The sequence below is a fragment of the Camelus bactrianus genome, chromosome 14 (genome assembly GCF_048773025.1).
Source record: "Camelus bactrianus isolate YW-2024 breed Bactrian camel chromosome 14, ASM4877302v1, whole genome shotgun sequence".
Classification (NCBI taxonomy): Eukaryota; Metazoa; Chordata; class Mammalia; order Artiodactyla; family Camelidae; genus Camelus; species Camelus bactrianus.
Window position 1 is genome coordinate 69,261,028 of NC_133552.1, and position 14,165 is coordinate 69,275,192.

General features: G+C 42.9%; 1 protein-coding gene across 8 annotated transcripts in view; it reads right to left on the reverse strand.

The window, feature by feature from the left end:
* ANKRD10 (ankyrin repeat domain 10) overlaps window positions 1–13,605 on the reverse strand; it is a 31,289-nt gene extending 17,684 nt beyond the window's left edge. Inside the window, exons 1-4 of one of the 8 annotated variants that reach the window (XR_012511780.1) lie at window positions 13,251–13,605; window positions 9,813–9,965; window positions 6,007–6,098; window positions 554–718 (exon numbers count right to left, since the gene is read on the reverse strand). Coding sequence is in view for 5 of the 8 variants with exons in the window: in XM_074378551.1 (XP_074234652.1) it covers window positions 4,227–4,263; window positions 6,007–6,098; window positions 9,813–9,965; window positions 13,251–13,460 (492 nt within the window). In the remaining 3 variants the exon portion in view is untranslated. Of the gene's footprint in view, window positions 1–553; window positions 719–3,780; window positions 5,206–6,006; window positions 6,099–9,812; window positions 9,966–12,907; window positions 12,927–13,052; window positions 13,137–13,250 lie in introns of those variants that run through there. The other 7 variants (XR_012511781.1, XM_074378551.1, XM_074378552.1 and 4 more) reach the window with 7 other exon arrangements.
* Window positions 13,606–14,165: the final 560 nt, after the last annotated feature.

Genomic DNA, 14,165 nt, shown 5'->3' on the forward strand with positions numbered 1-14,165 from the left:
AAAAATCAGATATGAGAATATGGGAAGACGCAGAATAATATTTACTGTGATTTATTTATGCTTATATACTATACTTTCTGTAATGAAATTCTGAATAGAATATTAAAACTTACTATATCTAAGAATGTCTCCCCAAAGTACTTTAAAACAAAACTCCACTCTGCGGCCAGCGAATGCCCCATCTCTTTTCCACTTACAGTGTCACAACATCAGAACATATGAGAAGCCATTCTAATAAGAAGTTTTTGTTTTTGTTTTTGTTTTTAAATTTGAAAAACCACGGATCAGGAAATATCTACAATACTTTTCAGAACCTGAGTTGTCACATCACCTTCAGGATGTTTTCTTTTCATTAATGCCATGTGACAATAAAAGATAACCACAATTTAATATAAATAATAGTTCTGTTAAAATTCTGATCTCAACTTAACTATTGTTAGTTTACAAATAAAAAGGTAGATATCATAAATTAGGGTAAGCAAAGCATGCAAATCTAAAGAATCTATATCTGAATTCCTAGATTAGCATTAAAACCAATCACCGCAACAAATACCTCAACAGTATGCCTCGTGTGGAGAAAGGAAGCCATACTGAACATTCAATGCCACAACTGTAAGGTTTTCGGAGAAGCACCTGTGGCAGTTTCAGCAGTTTCTATATGGAATGCTCCCCCTTTCTAGGATTACTTGAAAAAACCAAGTCAATTCGAATTACGTAGCTGTAAAACATTGACATGTGTAGTTTTTACAGATTCAGAATCTTCTGTGTGATTCAAAACGGGCAATGGTTCATAAAACAGGAAACTTAAATAATAAGGGATCACATATTTGCAGGCAACATTTGGATTAAAAATACATATACATACATGAGGTGCAGAAGCACATTTACTGAGCGCAGGCCATTGTCATGTGACCACCTTGACCAAGAGCTACTGCTCTAAAACACTGCCTTTTCAATTACCTCTAGTAATTTTCAGCATGAAGCCAACTTAATTAGGTCAGTATTTCAACAAAAGTTTAATAGTATGGACTAAAAACCATTAACTCACGATTCTGGTTACTTTAAAATTTGGTATGCTGTATCTCAAATACATTAGTAACTATTCCTAGATGGAAATAAGCAAATACAGGGAATCATTAAAAAAAAAAAAAAGATAGAAAAACATTACTAAATGTCTATTTGTACAGACAAAACATTACAAACATCTAAAATTTCTTCAGTAAAAGAAAAACGTGTATTTTTAACCCTTTGGTATCCAAACTCTTAAATGCACAATTATGAAGACTTTCTTAAATATATTCTTCAGGTAACAATAGGAAGAAACTATTTTTTAAAGTTTCTACTTGAATAAATTTGGTGCCAAGTTTTCATTTCAAGTTCAACATTATTGAGGATGGTTTTATGTTGCAACAGAACCCCAATTATGTTTGCATTCATAAAATGTAAGAGCTTCATTCAAAGAGTCTGACAAAAAAATTCAACATGCTCCCACCTATAATTTAGCAAAAGAAAGATACTTGAACTTAGAAGTCATTGGTTTTATTTGAAAGCACTATTTATAAAAAAGCAATGGCTAAACAAACATTAAAACCTATATATTTTATATATATATAAAATGGAACCACTATGCTGTGCATCAGAAATTAATACAACACTGTTAAATCGGCTATACTTCAATAAAAATAAATAAATAAAACAAACAAAAAGCCTATATATTGTTCGAGCTGTTATGAAAAATAATCAAAATCCAAAACTAAACGTCAAAAGCTCTGGAATGTTGTCAGCCCACTATCTACCTCTCCTGTCCTGCAGACAGAACTTTAACAGCTATCTCAGGAAATAACCCCTCCACCTTGCCTGTGACCATTTAATAAAAAGAAAAAAGAGCCTTGGAACTATCGTAGTGACAAGCAGGTCAGGGAGGCAACACAAGAAGTCAGGACTGGAAGGCAGAGGATCCGAGACCAGAAACTATGAACTTAGAGTTACACTTCGGATAAACTTCATGGTCGGACTATTATTCTGAAGGGCAAACAGAGAAACAAATGAACAGAAACCACAAATTTCAAACATGAATAAATGTCTAATAAAGTAAATCTGGGTTACAATTTGCTAAGGGCAAAAGCTGCACACCGACTTCTGACACCAGTATTAAATATGCTCATCGCATGATTTGCCCTAATGAAAATTTTGCTTCCAGATAGAGCTCTATGGGTAAGCAAATAAAGGTGGATCATAAATATGCACCAAACTACAGCAATTCTATTTCAGTTAAGAATTTCTAAGAGTTCAACAAATTACTTTTTTTTTTTGCAACATTAAAAAAAAGTCTATTAAGATCACATTTTCAAACTTTTGTTATTACAGCCAATTGTGTCTGTTTTCTAAATTAGGCAAGAAAGATTTTTTCCAGAGTGAGTCACTGAACTTGCTTATACAAGGCTATAGATGCTTCAGCAGCTATCTGATGGTCACAGCTAAGTTCCTCTTGAGAACAAAACAATTAAGTTAAAATACATGTAGCCTATTGGAAGATCTGGCTACCAGAGTCAGTGGCTTCTACAGAAACGCTCTCCTACAGAAAGCTAAGGGACTTTGTCACAACCTATTAAAACACTGGCACCTGTACAATGCGATATTAAAATGGACTAGCAAGTTGGCCTTAGATGCGAGCAATTCTGTACCTCTAAATCCTGCTAAATCCCTTCATTCCTACCCTGAGGCATAAAAAAATCCACTTTAATATCTGGTTGATATGGAAACATTTCCCACTTTATCTCTCAAGAAAATAAAGAAACCAAAATCAATGAGTGCCAGAATACTAAAAGTAAAGATAGCCCAAGGCTGGAAATCTGCACTTTACAATGTTAGGAGTAACAGGTCATCTTAACTATCAGACAGCAAGTTTTAAAAGACTTTCTCCAAAATCACATTAAGACTTAATTTTACATTGTTCCTTATTTGATCATTCAGAAGAAGACTAAGGCAACAACTTTTCCGTCTTAGTATATGCCCTTCTTCTAATCAAAAAGTCTACGTGTGGAGCATCCTGGCTGCAATGACGCAAAGTTAAGGATGATGACAGTTCAACTTATGAAAACCCCATAACTGGGAAAAAACGAGAATGGGAAGTGTCTGCAGGGATTTAGATACTTAAAGTCTGCATACACTTAGTCTGGTTGCAGAACTGACATCTAATCCTGTGTGTTTTTATTTTTAGATGTGGCCAATCTCAAATCTAATGGCCAACAGCAATGACAATCATATAAGCAGAAACAAAACCTCACATGAAAAAGAAAACTTGGCACCAAAACTCAAGATGTAAAATAAGAGAAGAAAAAGAAACTCCATCAACATACTCACGTGTGGTGCTAGAAAATGTGCTACGGTGCACAGCAGCTGACATGCGTTATCTTACAGATGCAGCCTACATTGACAAGTAGGTTATGTAACAGACCATTCTAGCCACGGGCGCCTGGTACACTTGCCCTCACCATTACCTACCCCATGACCCAAAAAGCAGCAACTTCAGATTTTAGCCAGTTTATGTAGCAAATATATAAAAAGCAAATTAGAAATTAACAACAAAATTATTAATTACCACCAAGTGTGATAAAATATTGATATGAGACAGCTTTTAATCTATTCACAGGAAAAGGAAAAATTTCTATTATCTCCTGAATACTACAGAGTGTAATATTAAAATGAATAATGTGGCTCATTCTGAACTGGAAAAAAAAATACATAACTTTAAGTAAATAAATTAATTGTGTCCCTTGATGATCTTAAAAGAAAAAGAGATTTTATTTGCTAGGACTACACTTTACCATACAAGCAGCATTATAGGAAATAAGTAAAAGAGATCTAAGTACCATAATTTGGGGTAATCAAATTACTGGTAGACTAAAAGTGCTAACTATAAAAATGTGCAGGACAGATATTAAAAAGCAATTTACAGTTTACCTTACTGGCAAGACTGACATTTTATCCAGATGTTAAAACTAAATAACCAAACATACAACAGCAATAAAGAATAATTACTGGTGCTCTACCTCCAGGACAAAGACTGATCATTTAAAGAATCGCTTTTGGCTAGGTGGCTCAGGCTAAATGCTTCTTCTAAAAAATATCTGAAAGTTCAGTCAAGGGAAATCACCATATGCAGGGTCTTGAGGGAGTGGCTCTTATACTGAGAAGGAAAAACAAACTGGCACTCGAGGCCATGCTCAGTCACACTTGGTGGAAAAGAGACACTCGAGGGTCCTGTAACAAGGACAGAATTGTAAATAAAATGATCTCATTTTAAAAAGACACCTACTAAAAAAAGGACATAGCAGAAGAAAGATATTTATTGGTTCAAAGGATTAAGCTATCCATTAAACTGAATAAAACTAACATTTTTGTAATGAAATGCTCAGGACCAATTATTGTTCAGAAAAATAAGTCACTGAAAAGATCAACTTCTAATTACTCATTATTTCAATAAATGACAATTAAGGAATTTACTCAATTATTTTATGACTCTGTATTTTACAATCAAAGCTTCTGTTATTAAAATTAAAGATTTGAGTTTTTAATCTAAAGACAGCTAAGAAACAGGTATCTACAATTGCTTTAAAAGCAATCTACTGAGAATCATCTCAATGTTTTTTAAGTTGTATAATATATATTCACACTATCAATTGTTTTTAATTACCTTAAGTCATAACTTCATATGAAGTCACAAGGTTCCCTGCCATGTAACATTTAATACAGGTCATATATTTATAACACTAAATCGCTATGTAAGTAAATGATCCAAGCCCAAACCAGTATCCGATCTTAACAACAATACTGAATGAAACAGAAGCTCAGATACTAAGAGCCTGATGACAGCCCCTGGTCTTAGACAGGCCTTGCATTAACCTACATGGTTTTGCTGTCCAGGATCTATTTTCAGTATTTATCATAATACAGAGTCAAAGCAATGAAGTGGAAACCAAAGGGTTAAACTAAGTTTTGTGGGTTTTGTTTCTCCCAAAGTCTAAATTTTCACATTTCCAATGAGAATAAAGTGGTCTGTAATTAATTTTTATGAAATATTTAAGACACTCAAGGTAAAACAAAAAAGCTGGTATTATCGTAGTTATTCTGGTTACTATAGCTCTACAGCTTACACTCAACATTTAAGGGTGAATACCGCATCCATTTTGTTAATGCTGTGAACTGCAGAAGAAAAATTTTTATAATAAATCTTCAAGAGAAAGTTAATACAAATAAATTTAATACCTAAAATAAATGAATAATGCCATGGCTAGCTAATGATTGCATACAAGATCACATTTTTAAATTAATATACTTAAATATTAATATTGTTCTAGCAAATCATAAATAAGCCAGTTGATGTAAACTGGCTAAAACTAGGATATTCTAAAATAATGCCATCAGTATCAAAAACACAGAATGAGTTTGAAGTTTTTAATGTATACAATTACATTTTACAGGGAATTATAAAATCATTAAAAGTCATAATAGTCTTTGAAACATAAGATGTTCTCTCACCTGCTAAAAGATGAGAAAATCAAAATTTAGGAAAGTTAATTGTCTGCAAGAATTTTTCGAGCCAGAGAGGCCTGAAAAGATACTCTAATCCAATTCAAGGCACTAGTTTCGAAATTAAAACTTGGCAAAGAAAAGTTTGAAGACTTGCCCATGGTGACACAACTAGTCAGTGGCAAAGTCAACGACGCCAGGTTCCAAATTTAATTGGTTAACTGTCCTTTCCAGCCCAGTACGCTCTCTCTGACGGCAGGAATTCTGAGGCTGCTGTGATTAAGCCCCTTTCTGCCAGTGGTCAGCTTAACCCATACAACAATTTGCTCACTAAGGCCAACTGATCTAAAAAGCAAAAGTATTTTACTAGCATTGAAGACAAAGCTCAGGGCTTTCGCTTGCTCTAAATCCTGTCTCTAAACACAAGACTCTTGGCTACATCGTTGGTTGACAAGAATAAATGAAGACACTTACTTGACATGAGCCCCATTAGCCACCAGGGCACTGATGCAGTCCAGGCTCCCAGAGCGAGCCGCTTTGTGAATAGGAGTCTCACCCTCACAGTCCTGAAATGACAAAAATGATCCCCATGACCATTCAACTAGATCCAACAAGACCTCTGCGTTTTTAAAGGAATTAACAAAGCTCAAGTACCACCTCATTCCTCTTTGAAATAGAACAATATGATGAGCTAAATTTGAAGCAGACAAAGAAATGGAGATAGGAAGAGACCAAGGAAGGAGCATATTCGCTTGAATCCTCAGCTCAAGAACAAAAAAATCCTGGGGCCTCTCCAGCAGTGACAGCACGTACACTCTGCGCGGCAATTCAGAAATCATTTTTATGATGGATTTTAGCACAAATGTATGTAAAACCCAAAATTATTATCCTCAGACAAAAAAATAGTAATCAAGGCCTAACATCTAATGTCTGGTGTAGTCTATCCACATTCACCTATATCTACCACAGGACAGCCTGTCGTGACATCACCAGTGCCTCCCCTGGATTTTTTTATCTTGAACTTGAGTTAGCACTATGCTTTAGACAACAAGACTGAGGTTAAAGGGTCAAGAAAAGAAGGGAAGGGAGAACACAAGGGTCAAACACAGCCAGCTTTGCATACAACTCAGGCTATGTGTGATGGACGACTTGTTCAAGGACCTTCAGAAGGGCTGCAGGAGCAGCACACTGCTGCTTCAGGAAACAGCGCTGGAGGGAGCAGCGGACTCAAGGACATGACTCTGAAGACTAATGCAGTCATCTAACAACAACAAAAGGAATTACTTTACACTGTACGAATGGGGAAAAAATCTAAAATACAATTTCACTGATAGGCTCTCAGGTAAATAAGAGGTAATGAAAAGTACAGTAATCAAAAGAAAAAAGTCATTTCTGTTAGAAAACTGATTTAGGACTTTCTGCCTGGGAAATCCCAAATGGCTAATGAGCAGCAACAGTTCCTAAAACAAACACATGTCATCATCACTGGACATTGAACTTGGCAGCAGAAGACTAATAATTAAGGGACAAAGACATAAAGCAGGAGTAGGGCAACCAGGCAGTGTGCAGCAGTTGGAAAATAATTCATTCATAAACCCAGTCAGTGTTGCACTTCACCCATGTGCAGTAACTCACGGTGGGGAAAGCTGAGGTTAGGGCAAGAGTGGAAAGAAACAGTGGTAATTACTTTACAGAAAAACATAATATGAAAGACTCAACTGCTTATACAGTGTAAAGTATGTATATTTATTTTAAAATGAGCTCAAAAGGGAAGTAAAATTCCAAACAGAATAGTCCATTTTTGAAGAAAGAAACATAGAAAATCATGAGGTTATACAGGGAACTATCCAGTGAACTCGGATAAAAAATGAAAACAAAAACAAAACCTACCCCTATTTCCCAAAAGGGGAGAGAGGAGGTACATACTAAGGATAAATAAAAATTATACATAAGCACTGCCAGGAAAAGCAGACCCGAGGTTTTGCCAAATAAACAGCAAAAAACCTCAAGAAAACAAAAAAGGGTTTTTAAAGCTATCTTTGAAACGAGAAGAAAAAAAAGATTTTCTATACTATTTCAAGAAGATGGTGGGGTAGCAACAGATGACAGAGAAAAACAAAACCACTCGCTCCTGTTTTTTTGTTACAGGAGGAGACCATCTAAGAGGGAAGGGCAGAATACACAGTATTTAAAGAAAACAGCAGCCAAGAGAGGGAGAGTAAAGAGCCTTTTTAATGTTACAGCTCAAGCTCACACCAGTCATATTTCAAAAACACCAAACAGTTTGTAATACGATTCTAGAACTGCTGCTGGCAAACTCTGAGTCATGAGGGAAAGTGGGACAGGTGCCAGAAATCTGAAGACAGACAAGTCACCTTGAATTTTAACGAAGAAAAACCTTGTTTCTAATCAAGTTATAAGAAACTGAAGGCACTACCAAATGCCAGCACCATTCTAGAAGGGGTAAAAAGAGGTGACTTGCAAACACTTACAAAAAGTGATACCCATGAGTAGACACTACAGACTTACAAAAATAAACCACGTGAAAACTAACTTCACTTCCTCTTTGGGTAAACTTAGAACACATAGCCTCCAAACAGTACATGTGAGCCTCAGTAACCTAGAGATGGCAGGGAGAGTCTCTACTCAACTCGAGGAAAATGAACTTAGAATGGTAACTAACATGTCAAAAGATTAAGACTAGAAAATAGGTTAAAACTAAGTTATTAAGAAGAAATGCTATGCTCGGTTCAGAAAAATAATACACAAAGAATAAGAAAAATCTGGATCTAGTTTTATCAGCTTATGTGGGAAATGAGAAAACCTGTGTGCCTCATGATGAGCCACCGGGTGCCCATCACAGCAGTCCAGCCTGACAGCCAGAGTGCCCCACATGAGACCACAGCCAACCGAGGCCCTTCCAGGAGCAATGCCAGGGCACTTGAAAAACCCAGTGACAGCCTCATACATGAGACGACTTGGGGGTGCTGAGCTGGGGGGCTGTTTACACAGAGGCAGAGCTGTGAGGAGGGTGGGCTCTGGGGACTCCCACCCAGGGAGTGGACTTCAGGAGGGGTTTCCACACAGAGCCCCCTAGAGCGGCTCAGAGGAGGGGGGAGCAGGGACGGGAGAAGCCGTAAACATTTCATCTGTGGAAAATACTGAGCTGCTATAAAACACTACATGAAAAGGGGAGTTCTAGATTTTAAAAGATCTGAAAAGCAGCATTAGACAATTTCTTTAGATCTCTCAAAACTAAACGTTATGTAACAACTTAACTAAAATTATCATATAGGCGTCTATACTTAAAACTCCATGTTAATACTAAATAGTAATTACTGCTATTCACGGGCTATCCATGTCTTACTGATAAGGAGACTGAGCTACAACCAAGAAAATGACTTGCCCGGCCATGGAGGTGAGGCGGCGGACGTGCCCTGCTACCAGAAGGGGAGGAGGAGGACACAGGAGCAGCAGACCAGGGGGGTCAGGCATCACCCAGGGTGTAACCCTTGAACCCAGGGATCAGAGCAACACAGCAGGAGGTGAGTGAGGACGTCAAGGTGCTGTGTGTGGAGACAGAGGAAGGGGGAGGGGCAGCGGGTAAGTTCCAGCTCAGAAACAGAGACGAGCCTAAAATCCAGGGCTCTCCTCATGCTGTGTCTACTAGACTGTCCAGAGGACAAATGCCTGCTTATCCCTCACGCCCCTTTCTCACTGATCCTTGTTTTAAACAACTGCTGAACACCTTTCCTTGCTTTGGCGTCCAGGAGTCACTGACTGCACAATGCCTGGCTACTTCTTTGTGTCTGGTCGTCATCCTCGACTCGCATCTGAGGCCATACCAACTCACACTGGTCAATCTGCTAATGGTAACTTAACCACGCAGATGATTACAGATAATTTCACAGCCATTCTCTCACTGGGACAGATGTGTTCTCACAATTACCTCTGGAAATGACGTTAAGGCAGCTGTAAGCAGGGGAGCCAGGAAGCCTGGGCACAAGGCCAGGCTCCTTCAGTTACTAGCTGTGACCTTGGGCAACTCACTGTGGATCACAGCAAATCACATAACAGGTAAAAGCTCTCTCTAAACAGACGGCACTGCTATGTCAAGGGCCAATTATCTACAAATAATTCAATAAACATAAATTCCAGTTAGCCCAAAGGTAAAGATATCAAGCTCTAATTAAAGCCTAAATTTAGAACTCAACACCTTGTAATTATAGCTGGAAAAAGAAAACAAAAACAAACCACGTCAATCATGGGCACTGCCTTACCGGTTTGTTAATGCTGGCTCCTGCTTGAATCAACCAGACGAGGCACTGAGGATGTCCCCCAAAAGCGGCGATGTGAGCCGGGGTCTGCGCGTACCGCGTGGTGGAGACATCCAGCGTGGCTCCAGCTCTCACCAACTGTATTAAGCACTCCAACTTGGAGAACAGCGGGAGGGAGGATGGAACACATGTAAATGCCAGAACACTACTAAATGTCACACTAGTAATCTAAATTCTGTAACAAAGATAAGTGGCATTTTCCTGTTTAAGAAAACAGTCATTCCCTCCCAGTATCATACAAATTTAAAAAGGCTTATTTAAAAGAGTATTTTTCCTTGTCTTGTAAGAAAAAAATTGGTACACAGGGAACAGAAAGTATAAACAATTGACACTATACCAATTTAAACATTTTGTCTTTCCTACAGTTGAAAAAGCCAAAATCAATGTTGTAAATCAACTATAGCTCAATTAAAAAAAAAACCCAAATCAGAAAAGACTAGATTACACATACATTCGAGGACTTGTATCAACACTACACTTCACCACTTCCACACACTTTTCTAAACAATAAATGGTAAAGCGGTTAGTAGGTGAACTCTTTGCAGTCAAAGACCGTTTTCCGCAGCCTGCATAGGCCACTCCGCACACCCTGGCACAGGCCACACCAGCCGAGGGACACTCAGTTGGGGCCCACCCTCTAGATTATCGCCTCGGGGAAGAGATGTGTGGAGTCAGCCAGAGGGCAGCACTTAGTCTTCCCAAACTGTTTGTACCGAACCTACCCCCTACCCCCACAATAAAAAGGCCTAGAATACAGCTGAGCTCGGAGCCTAGCAGGTGACTAAAACGAAGACACATGAGCCAAGACTTTGCAGCCAGGCACCAGTATCATACTAGCCTCTGGGTAAAAGAATTCATCACACAACAAATATCTGGCAAGTGCCTACCGTTTGCCAAGCACCAGGAAAGAAGTCCTGCTGTCTTCAAAGATTTACACTGTTCCACCCAGTATGTCCTCAGATCCCGGATCCTGGTCCCACGACTGCCCTCCCCCCATTTCCCCTCCCTAAGCACAATGCAGAGTTGGTGAAAAAGCTCTAACTGCCAACAATTCTCTTCCTGAGGACAGACTTCAAATGAAGAACAGCTACACTTGGATCTCTCTCCATGTCTCTCACTGTCTTCCTGAAACTTAAGCCTTTCCTTGCAAAGCTCAGATCATTGCAATCAACATTTCTGTGGGATGAACTCTCACAGCTGAGGGTACACACTGTCTTCAAAGAACTTGAACCTGGGAATGACAGCTGATCAAGAGGCACCACTGGTATATTTTAATATATTAACTTTATTAAGGTACTGAGCGAAAAATGACAGCCAATACTAGGGATAAGATGAGCAGGTCTCAAACCCAACAAAAATGAAACACCTTGGTATGCCAAAAGTGGTTAATCTTATCAACTAAGAATTCACTGGACTTAAATTTGTTACCTATGGGCTTGATGTAGGAAACCAGGTTTGGAATTCTGGAAAAATACTGTTCAGTACAACAGCCTGTAAAAGCAAGGCGTAATTAGAATTTTAAAATAACGCCTCATAAAGGGTTGGGTAACTTGTGTGCAACTGGAGATTTTCTAGGAACACAACCTGAGAGCTGGGAACAGTTCGTAACACACTAAATGCTTAGTGAGCTCCTGCAAAGGTTGAGAACACTACAGGCTTAAATTTACACAGAAAAAGGGAAGCTGTTGGGGTGAGGACGGGAGACAGGACTGGGAACCTACAGCCAGGAGTCCTGGCCTAACTTCTACCCTGGCAGTCATTGCTCACAGACTGAACAATACTTTCTATGGCCCCTTCTGTGTCCAAGACTCTACAGTCATCATAATTAAAAACAGCTGGAAACACTAACAGCTTGCGTTACAATTTTCGGTCTCTGGGGTTAATCTACTACTTGGTCTCCTATGTTTCATTATTACTCATGCCCTACAGAAGTAGACTCAAAAAAAAAAAATTCAGTTGGTTTCATTTTATTTTCATAAAACACCCATGCATGAAATTTACCATTTACAGCACTGTAAAGCAGCTATGGCTATTTTCAATTTCCAGAGATACCCAGAGGCACTCTTGGATTGGTAAATATTCGGAGTGACCGTCTGTAAGGAAGCTTTAAGCATTCTACAGAATGTATGGGATTGTCACACTGTGTCCCTCTCAACAGGGTAGGACTGAAATCAAAAGGGGAGCCTTTCCTGAGGAAGTTGTCCTTGCCAGTTACCAGGCTGTCTCCCCCCCAAACGCGAAAGGACAAAAGATGCTGAGAACCCGTGCTCCGAGAGTGACCTACAGTTTAATGTAAAAACAGACCAGGGCAAGCAGCACTCAGGAGGGAGAGAACGCCTCGGCTAACTGCCCGCCTTGGGAAACCCACACTCGAGGCCGCTAGGAGGAGAGCAGGAAGCAGAGTTGTTATTTTTGTTTGCGGAGGCTGAATTCCCACGGGCGCTGGGTACCAGACAGGCGGGAGTCGGGGGATCGTCACTCACTGACTTGCCTCCGCCCCGCCGTCCCAACTCCCTCTCGTTTCCTTCCCTGAAATAAATCAGACTTCATTTCACCAGGGGACTCAGAAACTGCTTCCCAGAAGCTGTAACTGTAGCACCGTGAGCGAAGTAAAGCAGCTTCCTCTGCTGGTAAAAATAAGCACATAAAACGAAGCGGTTTCCCTTCGAGACGGGAACGCACCTCGCACCCCCCGCAACACTCCCGCGTGTGTCACCCCAGCCGCATCCTTCCCGCGGGGAACCTGCCAAGGGTCCCTGAGCCGGGGTCTCGGCCTCAGCCGCCCAGGCCCCTCGCGGAGCGCCGCGCGGCGCTCCTGCCCGCTCCTCCCCGGCCGGGCGGCCCGCGCCCCGCAGGCGGCGGCGCGGCTGCCTCGTCTTCTCGGAGCTCAAAGCGGCCCTCGTCCTTCCCGGTTTCAACGTAACTGAACCACCGCTGACTACACTGAACCCGGCAAGCCGAGTCGCAGAAGCACACGCACAGCTCTCTACACAGAATTCCCCACACGCTTCTTTCCGCGTCCCTTTCCTCTCACACACCGTCCGCCGACGGCACAGTCGGAGCACCGGCATCACCTACGGCCCGCGAGCCCCGTACGAACGCGCGCGAGAAGACCCGCGGGCCCCGCGCTTTCCTCAGAGGGCCTCCCGACGCCCACGCGACGCCGGAGGCCCGGGCCCTCACCCGCAGGGCGGCGCCTCCGGGAAGCCGCCCGCGTTCCGAAGAGGCGCCGCCGCCGCACATGCGCCCCGGGCCCCGCGGGGCGCCGCCGCCACCCACCGCGCTTCCGCCCCGCGCTCCCGGCACACCCCGCGCCCCTCGCCTCCCGCGACCCCCACAGGAAAGCCGCCGAAAATGGCGCCTTAAAGCGCCCGCGCCCACCTTGCCGAAGTGCGCGGCCCAGTGCACGGGCGTCCAGCCGTAGAAGGAGTCCTCGGCGGCCAGGTGGGCGCGCGGCGTCTGCTGCAGCAGCGAGCAGAGCGCGGCCAGGTCCCCGTCGCGGCAGGCGCGGTGCAGCGGGAAGCGGAGCGACAGCAGCTCCTCGCTGGAGAAGCCCGCCTCCCCCGCGCCCGCGCCCGCTCCCGCCGCCATGGCCCGTCACCAGAGAGCGCGAGCTGGCGAGCAGAGAAGACGTGCCGGTGTGGACCCGACAGGCCGCCGCCGCCGCCGCGCCCGAGCACAAAGGAGCGAAAGCAGCGCCGCGGCCGCGTCTCGCCGGCCGCCGAGCGGAGCGCGCACAGGGGCGGGGCGGGGCGGGGCCTGCGGCGGCCCGGACGGGGGCCGGCGCCGGGAGGTGCCGGGTCTGGAGGCGGGGCCTGGAGCGTCGGGGGCGGGGCCGGGTCGACGCCTGAGCGGCGGGGGCCGAGGGCGGGACCTTGAGCGGGCTGGGAAGGGCCTGGCGGCCTCCGGCCTCTGCGGGTCGGGTACCGCCTCGGCCGCTTTCCGTGCCCGGACCCCAGGCCTGACAGTGTCCTGACCCAACCGTAATAAAAAGCCCCTGGAGCCGCAGGTTTGGCGCCCACAGTAGGCCCGGTCCCTGAGCTTCCGGCGCGCACCTCTAACTCGCCCAGTTAACCCCGTGGGGCGCCTGCGGAGACCTGGAGGCGGTCCCGCACTTTCTGTCCCGGTACTGCGCCTGCTTGTCCGGCGAGGTGCGCTGCACTTTTGCGAGAACCCACGGGAAAACACTGAGAAACACCGCTGCGTGCAAGGAAATGCTAAATTCTCTCTCGGTGACCAAGAATCATAGATTGTTTTAAATCGATTTTTTTTTCTGATAATGAGTAATACGTGAAA